General features: G+C 45.5%; 1 protein-coding gene and 1 long non-coding RNA gene across 3 annotated transcripts; one reads left to right on the plus strand and one right to left on the minus strand.

Annotated features, from left to right (window-relative positions):
- Positions 1–3,198: 3,198 nt before the first annotated feature.
- Positions 3,199–5,252, minus strand: LOC123177681 (uncharacterized). The gene is made up of 3 exons (XR_006489059.1): positions 5,040–5,252; positions 4,279–4,335; positions 3,199–3,256 (listed from the first exon to the last, which is right to left on the minus strand). It is a non-coding gene; the product is annotated as an uncharacterized lncRNA (long non-coding RNA).
- A 1,036-nt stretch (positions 5,253–6,288) lies between these two features.
- On the plus strand, positions 6,289–8,931 carry LOC123177691 (anaphase-promoting complex subunit 10). 2 transcript variants are annotated; one of them, XR_006489069.1, is made up of 7 exons: positions 6,289–6,544; positions 6,659–6,719; positions 6,822–6,914; positions 7,439–7,509; positions 7,834–7,919; positions 8,009–8,113; positions 8,553–8,931. XR_006489069.1 is itself a non-coding variant. In XM_044591292.1 (6 exons), exons 1-6 carry the CDS (start codon positions 6,333–6,335, stop codon positions 8,620–8,622), a joined length of 612 nt encoding a protein of 203 aa, XP_044447227.1. In that variant the 5' UTR covers positions 6,289–6,332; the 3' UTR covers positions 8,623–8,931. The 2 variants fall into 2 exon arrangements, 1 of the variants encoding a protein (XP_044447227.1); XM_044591292.1 differs by lacking the exon at positions 7,834–7,919.
- Positions 8,932–12,228: the final 3,297 nt, after the last annotated feature.

Here is a 12,228-nt window from a genome sequence, read left to right on the forward strand (position 1 = left end):
GGTCACTAGACTAGAGGAAACAAACAATGCACAGAGTTCAGACAAACCAAAACTTTGGCACGGGTCACGGATCACTGTCAGTGCCGACACAAACACAAGTACTCTACTCCCTCTTAGGCTACGTGTTCATTACTCTCAACTGAAGAAAAACATTGACAATGCTACCTTTCAGATCCTGAAACATCCTAGGCTAAGTGTCACAGTAGTTCGTTCTACCTCTGCCACTCGCTACCATCACCAAAAGCAGACGACTCAGGAAGGAAGGCGGAGCCGCAGAACGAGGTAGCGCTCCGTCTCCTCCACGGTGCACCAGTTCTCCAGCGCCGCCCCGCCTTCACCCCAGGAAAGGCACTGCTGCTCCGTGGGGATGCCCAGCTCGACAAAGATCTTGTCCTTGACATCGCCGACAGACTCCGAGGACATGGCGCAGTACCTGATGATGGTCCTGCCCGTCGCCGTCCTGACCCAGATGTGCCTCCTGTCCTTCAGCCTCCAGGGGCGCAGCGCAAGACGAACGGTGGAATCGTTCTGGACGTCGTAGTCGGCCAAGGTGCGGGCTTCCTCCAGCTCCCTCCCGGCAAACATGCTGCGCTGCATTCCCGGGACATATCCGGTCTCATCGAACAGCTTCGCCTTCACGCTGTATATGGTATCTGCATTCTCAACCTCGAGCGTCTTGGTCATCACACCGGGCGTCTCCACAAAGATATGCATCCCTTGGAAGATAAGGTCAAGGGTGGACCTCTCCTTGATGTTGTAGTCCTTGAGGGTGCGGCCGCCCACCAGCTGCTCATTCTCAAATATGAGTCTCTGGTGGCCTGCAGGGATGCCCTCCTTGTCTTCGATCTTAGCCTTCACGCTGTAGATCGTATCTGATCTTGCGACCTCTTTGAGAGTTATGGTCTCGCCATTGATGAACTTGACGAAGATCTGCATCTGCAAAACGAGCAGTGAACAAGCAAACGAAAACAATTATCTTATAAGGCACATGAAACTTAGATCTACTCGATTCTCGAAACGATGGCACGGCAACATTAGAAGCAGCAAATGGACCAACAAAATCGACTACACCGTCAGGAGATTAGCAACACCAATGCTGGATCTGTGATGCATCGAGGAAAGATGGGCAGGCAATGAAAAAAAAAAGGTAACCAAAAGGAAGACTCACTGTGCTTTGTTCTAGAACCTTCTTACTGGTATCCTTCCTGGCCTTTTGAATAGTCTCCTGGTACAAAACAAAATCTTGGCCATCAGCACTCCCCAAAAGCAGATGCTCCTGTATCGATATCATACATCATAGTAGAAAAGAAACCTATTTCCTCACTTTATTATCAGTCCATGTTCTCAGAAACACAATTCAAGCAGATAACCTATCAAGAATCTGGATGTCTATATCTTCTGAGTAAAACAAGACAAAATAAAAACATACAGCGGCACACAAGGAACTACGCATAGCGATCAACAAAATTGCAAGGGGTGGTTTTGTATCACCCCTCCAAAATAATCCTTGGACTGTAAATACAAAAACAAAAATACTACCTAATAAATATATTCAAGGTCACACACGACACGTAGGTGTACTCTACTAGAGTCCGAGACCAACAATAAATTCATCTGTGACCAGCAAAGTGTCAACAATTATTTCTAAATTATAAGAATCACTGGCCAGAAACAAATTTCACTTCTTGGATCTTGGCTCCAAAAAGCCATACATAGCTATCATTTTTCATGCCAAAGCACACCCCAAAGGGAGACCCATCCACTAATTAATACCTTCTTTGGAGGTCGAAGATGCCATCGCTCTCCTTGAGGATGAAGAGGGGATTTCTGAAAGAAAAGAAAAAAGAATGAATCTCCTTATTTATAGGGAAGACAGTGCTAGCTTTGTGGTTTGATTCCAGAACAAAACGAGAATGGGCAAATGTCAAGTGTGGAATAGGAGCGGAAATATTTTCAGTGGCTAAAAAGGCCACAATTCTCGTGTACAAGTTTAATTCATTAGCAATGTTAGATCCACTTGGATAACAAACATAGAAAGAAATGAATGTCTTATAAGGATAATGAAAGATCTACTTTATTCTAGAAAAGATGACACTGCGAACATGGTTAGCAACAAAATAACCAATAAAATCGACTAGATCTTGAACAGATAAGTAACACCAATGCTGGATCTAGGATCCATCAAACAAAGATGTGCAGGGAGTGAGAAAAGGCGACTGAAAGGAAAACTCACCGTGCACTGTTCAAGATCCATCTTACTACTATCCTTCTTGTGCTTGTGAATATTCTCCTGTTACAAAACAAACTGTTGCACATTAGCACTTCCCAGAAGGAGATGCTCCTATATAGGTATCACATATCATCGAAAGGAAACCTAATTCCTCGCTTTACTATCGGTCCATGTTTTCAGTAACACAATTCAAGAAGACAACCTATCAAGAATGTGGATGTCTATACCGTCTGAGAAAAAATGAAGAAAACAAAAAATACAGCGGCAAACAAAGATCAACAGTTGAACGACTTCCATTTAAGCCACCCAAGTGAATGATGCATCACCTCCCCCATGCTGAATGATGATGCATCATCCCTCCAAACTAATCCACAAAAACTAAAATACTACCTAACAAATACATTCAAGGTCACACACGAACGCGATACGTAGGGTACATGGACTCTAGTATAGACCAAGACCAACAGTTGTACTACGATTTAGAATATCGGCCCTTAAATTCATTTTGGGCCAGCAAAGTGCCAACAACAATTGGTAAATTACATTAATCACTGGCCAGAAACAAGAATGGGACAATGTCAAGTATTGAACAGGAAGGCCGGGGGTTTTAACCTCCTTTTCCAAAAAACAGTGTTGAATGGGAGCGGAAAGATTTATAGGTGTTAGAATCGTAGAAGGATGATCACAACCACAATTCTCGTCTACAAGTTTAATTCATTAGCGAGTTAGTCAGCAATTTAGGACCCACTTGCATGACAAACAGAGAAAAAAACAATTATCTTATACAGCACATGAAACTTAGATCTACTCGATTCTAGAAACAATGGCACCGCAACATTAGTATCAGCAAACGGACCGCCAAAAATCGACTACACCATGAGGAGAATAGCAACACCAGTGCTGGATCTGTGATGCATCGAGGAAAGATGGGCAGACAATGAAAAAAAAGGTAACCAAAGGAAGACTCACTGTGCTTTGTTCAAGAACCATCTTACTGGTATCCTTCCTGCGCTTTTGATTAGTCTCCTGTTACAAAACAAACTCTTGGCCATCAGCACTCTCCAGAAGCAGATGCTCCCATATCGATATCATACATCATAGAAAAGAAACCTAATTCCTCACTTTATTATCAGTCCATGTTCTCAGAAACACAATTCAAGCAGATAACCTATCAAGAATCTGGATGTCTATACCTTCTGAGTAAAACAAGACAAAATAAAAACATACAACGGCACACAAGAAACTATGCATAGCGATCAACAAAATTGCAAGGGGTGGTTTTGTATCATCCCTCCAAACTAATCCACGGACTGTAAATACAAAAACAAAAATAATACCTAAAAAATGCATTCAAGGTGACACGTGATACGTAGGTAGACTCTACTAGAGACCGAGACCAACAATTGTATTATGATTTGGATGTTGCCCCATAAATTCATCTGTGGCCAGCAAAGTGTCAACAATTATTTCTAAATTACAAGAATCACTGGCCAGAAACAAATTCCACTTCTTGGATCTTGGCGCCAAAGAGCCATACATAGCTATCACTTCTCATGCCAAAGCGCTCCCCGGAGGGAGACCCACCCACTAATTAATACCTTCTTCGGAGGCTCCTTGAGGAGGAAGAAGAGGGGATTTCTGAGAAAAAAAATGAATCTACTTATTTATAAGGAACACGGAGCTAGCTTTGTGGTTCGATTCCACAACAGAACGAGAATGGGGCAACGTCAAGTGTTGAATAGGAGCGGGACAATTTTCAGTTGCTATAATCATAGAAGGCTAATCACGGCCACAATTCTCGTGTACAAGTTTAATTCATTAGCAATGTTAAATCCACTTGGATAACAAACATAGAAAGAAACGGGTGTCTTATAAGGACAATGAAAGATCTACTCTATTCTAGAAAAGATGGCACCGCGAACTAGCAACAAACTAACCAATAAAATCGAGTAGATCTTCAAGAGATAAGTTACACCAATGCTGGATCTAGGATGCATAGAACAAAGATGAGCAGGGAGTGAGAAAAGGCGACTGAAAAGAAAACTCACCATGCACTGTTCAAGATCCATCTTACTACTATCCTTCTTGCGCTTGTGAATATTCTCCTGTTACAAAACAAACTGTTGCACATTACCGAAAAAGGGTTTCCCCCCACTTTGTATTACAAAGCAACCAACACCGATACGAAGGAGTGCTCGGGCGAGAAGCTCGACAAAGCCCAAAGGAAAGAGAAAGAACAAAGAAGAAGAAAGAAGTGCTAACTGTTGCACATTAGCACTTCCCAGAAGGAGATGCTCCTATATCGGTAGCACATATCATTGAAAGGAAACCTAATTCCTCGCTTTACTATCGGTTCATGTTTTCAGCAACACAATTCAAGAAGAGATATCTATACCGTCTGAGAAAAACTACACAAAACAAAAAATAGAGCGGCAAACAAGAAAACATGCATATTAGTACAACAGTCCATGGAAGGAGGCGATCAACTAAAATGCAAGGAGTGGGTTTTGTTAAACATCGCATTATCCATGTTACAATTAATCGAGCGGGTTTGCTTATAAACATGGCATTGTCTATTGACTAGATATGTATGTATCGAAAGATGGGACCTGTTGTGGATGCAATAGGTGATAAAGAGGTCACCAAACAAATAGCACAGAAGGAAAACAAGGTCCACTTTGGGCGGCCATATTCTTGGAAAGAAAATACTTTTGGTAAGAAGTACAATTTCATTTTAGACGCTGTAAGACATTTCTTCTTAGTTAACTAGTGCATTTCCAGTAGCATTCCCTCAAGAATGAAACAGTACCTTGTTTACTGCATCAACAGCTCCTCCTGCTCTCAAACAGGGCCGTTTTTTCATGTTCTGGTGAAGCTTCTCTGCTGCTTCGGTAGCTTCCTTATCCTTTTTTGAGCTCTTATGAATAGCTTGCTTTGATATCCTTGGCTCTGCTGGTAAATCTCTTACAGCGCCCCCATGGTCCGCATCGTTTTGAGTAAGCTCTCCATGTCTTCTACCTCCCTTTAGTTGTACCTAGAATTTTCCCAGAACGTACAGGCATGAATGCAAGATGACAAGTAAGATAATCGATGACATACATACACAAGCCGGAGTAAATGACTTTGAGCCACGCAACGCAACCGGTATCAATGTATGTACCTTTGATCCTGAGTAATCGATGCCAAAAGGAGCCTCACAGTTGCTGGAATCCTCTGAGTCAATCTCCCGGAGCTCTACATTGAGCACACAAGGCGATGACATATATCAGCAGCAACATAACTTGATAGAGAGTAGGTCCTTGCATTGGTCCAACAGTAAGATAAATGCCAAGTTTCCCACCACAAACAACCCAGCAGATCATCCAAAATCAATCCGACCAAGAGTAGCACCAAAACAACAAGGTGAGATTACAGGTTATCATGGCCAAGAAACGAGGGCCGGGCCGGGCCGTGTGTTCTCACCGACGATCTTGGGACTAGTAGAGTGTTGAACGTAGGCCGTCTTCCGCTTCCTCCCGCTCTCCTCCGCCTTGAATCGCGATTAAGCGCAGCAAAACAACCAGCGTCAGCTGCTACGTAGTACGGACAAAAACCCTCGAAAGGAGGAAACCCTCGAAGGCTCACCTGGCGAAGCCGCGCGTGGAGGGCCTCGTTCTCCGCCTCCAGCCGCGCGCGGTCGGTGGCGAGCGCCTCGGCCCGGTCGTCGCCGTGCCGCCACCCGCACCCGGCCCTCGCGCCCTCCTTCCGCGAGCCGCCACCCCTGGAGCCGCGCGGCTGGCCTCCGCGCCCTCGCATGCTTGGGTGGCAGGGAGAGGGGAATGCGACGGCGTGGCGCGCGCGAGGGGGGCTGGGTTCCTCTCGGAGGCGAGCTCGGCTCATCCGTCCATGGCGGCAAGAGCGGGAGGGTGGCGGAATGGTGGAGAAGGCTTCCCCGAGAAGCGTCCTTGACCGCGGTCAAGCTCCGCGAACGTGGGCCGGGTCCAGCGCGGCCTGCTCAACCTGGGCCTTACATATGACGTGGTGGGCGGGCCGGGCTGCTCATGTATCTCCTTCCGGGCCACAGTCAGTCGTAAGGGCAAACCCTCTCTCTCCCCCCAAATCGATGGAGTCTGACGGCGAGGAGGAGGCGGCGGCGGCGACGCCGGGGACCGCCGGGGCGGCGCCGGCGGCGGGCCGGCTGAAGGGCTGCCCGGAGCTGTCGGTGGAGGGCGACATGCGGGAGATGGCGAAGACGGCGGCCTGGAGCGTCAGCTCCTGCAAGCCCGGCAACGGCGTCGCCTCCCTCCGCGACGACAGCCTCGACACCTACTGGCAGTCAGCGCCCCCTACCCATCCTCCTCGTCTTCCCCCGTCGAAATCTCTCCTCTTTCTGTCTCGCGGAATCACGGGCTGAGCTGGGCCGCCGTCGGTGGATTTAATTTTTGTCAGGTCGGACGGCGCGCAGCCGCACCTGGTCAACATCCAGTTCCAGAAGAAGGTGCAGCTGCAGGTGAGTCGCCGAGCTGCTGCTGCTGCTTCCGCTCGATTTGGTTTGGATGGATGGCGCGTGATCTTCTTTTTTCTTCTGAATTTGTTGTTTGGGGGCATTCAGCTTGTTGTGCTCTACGTGGATTTCAAGCTGGACGAGAGCTACACGCCCAGCAAGATCTCCATCCGGGCCGGCGACGGCTTCCACAATCTCAAGGTAACCCCCTCCGCGCCGCGATACATCGTTTCAACAATGTTCAGGGGCTTCTAAACATAGCAGCGAGGTCTGGTGCCCAGTGAGAGCACGCACGTATCTCTGAATTCTAAGTTTGTGATCTCTGCTCGACGGTGAGAGCACTTAGGAAATGTTGCTGCTTGAGGATGGCATTTGATGTCTGGCCCTTTCAGTTTTGATTTCTACCCCTGGTCCTCATCTTGTACCAAACTAAGAAAGAATCTGGTCTGTGCATTCGGGTTTCCGGAGCTGGGGGCTACTGCATGTTGTGATGTGTTATAGTCATGGATTACACTACCTTATGGTCGCATCATGTTCTGACGTGTCATAGGATTACCTTACAGTGTTGAAATATTGATTGGCAAACTTGATCTCTTTCTGCAATTCATATGCATTGCGCATACTTGTCCAGTGAACAGCGAAATGATCCTTGAAAATTCAAATTTACAGTGATAATATTGTCTTTGATCTGAAATAATGGACCACTATATTTACCACGCTTCCAGGAAATTAAAACGGTGGACCTCTTGAAGCCAGTAGGATGGGTTCATATATCATTATCTGGCACTGACCCCAGGTATGGATTTTGTAACTTAATCGTGACAGCCCTATGATGCCTTTATTTTCCTTCCTCTTGGCATTGAAATTTCAGAAAGACATCTGATGACATACTATGGATTTATGCTTGCAATTCCTGTAATAATTAAGCTCTGTGTCAACATGTCAGATGATTCAAATTTTCAGCACACTGGCTGTGCAGGCCACTGCTTGCAGAGATTTCATGGTTTACTATGTTATTCATGTTGTTTTGCTAGCAGCTGAATTTTCGTTGGACTTTGACAATTTTAGACACTCTGTCTAAGTGCAAGAATATCTGATATGTTCACCTAACTCATTTCAGTGTTGTAATATGCCATTAGCTTCCAATTTGACATATAATTTGCCCACGAGTACACTCTAGGAATATGTGAGGATTTCAGAACTAATGTAAGAATGCTATTGTTTGGATCCCACTGCTTAGTTTTACTGCCTTTGCAGACAGTTGCATGACTCATTTTCTTGGCATATTTGTGCAGAGAAACATTCATTCATACATTTATGCTCCAAATCGCGGTGTTGGCGAATCACCTGAACGGGAGGGACACCCATGTCCGGCAGATCAAGATATATGGGCCACGACCGTAAGTTGGATACTGTACATGCAGATGCAGCCACCCAGCCATCTATTAGCATTCTGTGATACGACTATATATAGTAGTAAATCATTTCTAGTGTTTGCCTGGGCAAGACAAGAGGCCAAATGCAAGCACCATGCAAACAAAAGAAAAAATCTGACAGGAAGAGTGTACCGTTGATACCCTGGTTTATTTGGTTACCCGTGGTCAGATTTCCTAGCTAGATGCTGACATGCGAATCACATACAGTGCTGATCGATACCTGACCGCAGTCAGGGTTTGCGTAGAGGACTTGGATGTTTATACAAGCAAATCACATGCTGTACGACATAATGTGCTGATGACCCTAATTGAATTGTGCGAGTGGAGTAGTGTATGCCTGCACCAGAGATTGAACTGTGGTGTTACTTACCATCCTAATGCGTTGCTGTTTCTTGTGTTTCAGGAACCCCGTTCCCCACCAGCCTTTCCACTTCACCTCTAGGGAATGCATCATGTACTCCACCATCAGGTGATGGTTCATGTCCTTCATACCGGAGCCAAGGTGTGGACCTTGATCGTGGCCTGCGCGCTTCAGTCTTCCGTGACGAACGCCGGCGTAGTCTCTGAAGTATCCAGCGTGTGTGAACATGTATGTCGATTAAGTTGCTGCTGGAGCATTAGGCTGTCTCTGTGAACATCTAACATGTAGTACTAATTCATGTTGTATTCCATTCCATCCATGTATTCTAGGTACATCTTTTTCCTCCATTTAATGTAACATTTCACTATTTCTGGAATGGATTGGAAGTTTCTCCTGGTACAGCTACAGTGGAAGCCTTCCATTTTTATTGCCATTTTGCCTCAGTTGCCACTTGCCCCTGCTGAAAGAAAGCAGGAAGGCCGGGGACCTGTGGCTGGCCGGCCATGGCTGACAATGGCGGTGGCCTGTGGCGACTGATCCGTAAACATAAATGAAGGCCATGGTCGGTCGCCATGATGCCAGCCAGCAAGTGTCCTCTTGTTCAAATTCCGTTGCTTCTTATCGTTTCGTTTGTCAGGCCCAAAGCAAGATGCATGCTCCGGTAGAGAAATACAACTGTATAGCTCCGTGAAGATAGATAAATTAGCTTCCCCTAAAGAAAATTAGCAGGTCTGTTATTTTGTCTGTCTCGAGGGATCATAGAGTATATTTTATCTGTCTCGGCGAGTCATAAACAAACCTGTCAAAAAAGAAAGATTACTCTGTTCGTAGGTCAGCAGGCAGGCGACAGTGTATGTGTATGGGTTGGTGGCCACTTGAATATTGCAGGCATGCATGTAGATAGATGTAGGGGGCTCGAGTGATTAGCGGCGGTGGGTGGGCTGGCTAGTGGTATCACAGGGTATTTTCCCCTTGGTGAGCCCTTGCAGTGCAGTGCAAACGTGAATGCAGTTCACTGTTTTACCGTGACACACCTCTGGTCGATCTGCAGGATATTGTTCAGGAGAATTCATTTGCAATCCAGCACCACTGGATATTCCACTGCCAATAATGCTTCTTTCTTTAAACTTTTACAAAATTAATATGCGGTAGGGAAACCTACGTACTTGTTCTCCTAAAAAATGTGTTTTTCTCTTTCAGATTAAAAGACTGAACCATGAGAACTTTTTGTGTGAATTATCCTGTATGGGATTCCATAAGAAAATCCTTCACTGATTCTATTTCTAACCTCATGTTAAATTATTTTATTATCTTCTTGTGATAGTTATAGCAAAAGCTTGTCCTCTCGGAAAAACCCACGCGGTGCCATTAGCCCAGTAAGATAACGCTTTTCATCTTCTTATGTTTCCCTTCCTATTCTTGTAAAACCGGTACTCCGAGTTTGCCATCACATCCAGTTAATCGGTAATCCTTGTTTACCGTCAAAGGACTAATAAAACACTAATTATCACTTAGCAATTTTATATTTGTTCTTTCGTGAATTCAACTACTAAGTAAAGTGAAAGCCCAAACCAGGGGGGCTTTCTCATTGCTTTTAGAACAAATTAAGATCAAATTTAAATTAAAGGAGGGAGAGATACCTGCCCTTCGAGATTCGTCATCAGACGGTCCCCTTTTATCTCCTAGTTGTGTGATCTCTTTCTGCGTTCTTTGCATCTAGGGCATGGATTAACGTAAAGCAAAGAGATTTGTATATTGAGGCCAGGGTGTGGAGTCAGGAATCTTAAACTTTTGACCATCAAATTGGTGCAACGGAACTGACAGCAGGAGATCAGGCTACCTTTTTCTTTGCATATACATTGCTTCATTTGACACCAGCTGGTTATATTTTTGGATCGACATTGTCAGCAAGATGAGAATAAGAAAACGGTGCAAGCTAGTCAGCGTGTCCATAGCAGAAGGGGTTTGCTAGCTTTCATCGTGCAAATTAGTACGTTCAATTGTGCAGAACTTTCTCGGCTGAGCAAACTAATTGCTGAGTTATAGGCTCATGCATGTATAGCCAGTGAGTGGGACGTTGCAAAACTATAGCATGCATGTGTGCAAAATTATCTTAGTTAATTAACTGTGCCGTTCACTAATTATTCGTAGTGTATTATATAGGAGGAGTAGTACATATAGGTAGGTGAGTGTCGTGGACATGCGTAGAAGAAGGTAGCTAGCTATTGACGTTCCATTCACATGGCATGCGGACAAATCTTTTGGGCTATAGCTCACAGGTGGAGATACTGCAGAGTGACCACACCACACCACACGAACATAAAGATGACAAGATGAGAGGTGGGAACTAGATTTGGATCTGGCTTGTTTAGCCCCATTCCAAGATGAAATGGTTTTGGTCCCGTGTATCCATCATGCACGCATCCAAGGCTGTATATGTTATGTATGTATGGCCACGCATCAGAAGATCAAACAAGTAGGCGTAGGCACCTCGTCTGGATCCATTCTTTCATTCATTAGATATAGAATATAGAATTTTCCGCAAAAAAAAAAAGATATAGAATATAGAATGATTCGGCCCCCAAAGAAAAAAAAAATATAGAATGATTCCGGAAGAGAAGAATTAAGTTGGAGACAACAAGTAGTAGCTAGGTGTCAACCGACCAAGTGACCGGCCCCAGCTGATGCCAAGATTTTATCTCGATCCAACCAACCAGCCAACCTCCTGTGCCACAATACTTGTCGCTGTAGGAACTTGTACTGGTTTTCCCCAACGACAAGTATTTTGATACAGAGGTAGTATATACTCATGCATGTGCATTCTTGCATGCAAAAAAATATACTGTGAAATCAGATGGATAACCTGCTAATTTGGCTATGATATGACACAAATTGGCAACCAACGCCACAACAATTGCAGATCGAACCGCGTGTGCGGGTGACACGAGAACTAGGGAGCCGTTTGGATTGGCGCCCCAATGCTTTGGCAGGGCCACTGCTGGCAGAAACCAAGCAGGCGGTTGATGGCACAAAGCCATTTTGCCCACACGTACGACGGAATATTATGGAAGCTCGGTTTTTTATGAACTTTTTTTTTGAGTTGGTATTTTTGTTTTGAATACTTGCTAATTGTGAGACGTCAACGTGGTGGGGTTGTATGTGTGTGTGCATGCATGATGGCGAGAGTGTTTGTGTTTGTGTTTTGTTTTATTTGGACATACATGCTTGATAAATCTGAGAGGACAGACTAGCTACATACCAATTGGGTGGGCGCACACACACACCAGCTGTTAGTTAACTAACCAACACACCGAGAGCGAGAGTGAGAGCGAGAGAGAGACAAACATGGGTGTAGCAACATGCATGTACTAGAGGAGTTTGGTGTTGGCGGCAGCGGTGATGATGGGGAAGGGACACCGGCCGGAAAGGAAATTTGGAAAGGGAAAGGGAGCGTGGCAATGATGTGTGCCGGGGCAAACAGGACAGACAAAATAAAACACCCGGATGGCATTGCGTGCTCCTGTCATCCATCGCGCAAAAGAGGGTTAACGGCTAGTGCTGGCACCAACCACCAGCGCTCCATCCGTCTGAATCTTATCCACAGTTTTGAGTTTCAGTTCGCCTCGACGGCTGCTACCCTAAAAACGCATGCATGGCCTCCGTCGCCCGTTGGCGACCGGCATGCGTTCATGGCCGGCCGTTCCCGCCGCCACCGCTT

The sequence above is a fragment of the Triticum aestivum genome, chromosome 1D, assembly GCF_018294505.1.
Source record: "Triticum aestivum cultivar Chinese Spring chromosome 1D, IWGSC CS RefSeq v2.1, whole genome shotgun sequence".
NCBI lineage: Eukaryota > Viridiplantae > Streptophyta > Magnoliopsida > Poales > Poaceae > Triticum > Triticum aestivum.

Bases quoted from the DNA above. Each gene is read 5' to 3' on its own strand.
- LOC123177691 (XM_044591292.1), top strand. From the start codon at position 6,333: ATGGAGTCTGACGGCGAGGAGGAGGCGGCGGCGGCGACGCCGGGGACC. The intron at 6,545-6,658 runs GTCAGCGCCCCC...AATTTTTGTCAG, and splicing joins AGCCTCGACACCTACTGGCA to GTCGGACGGCGCGCAGCCGC. The intron at 6,915-7,438 runs GTAACCCCCTCC...CCACGCTTCCAG, and splicing joins ACGGCTTCCACAATCTCAAG to GAAATTAAAACGGTGGACCT.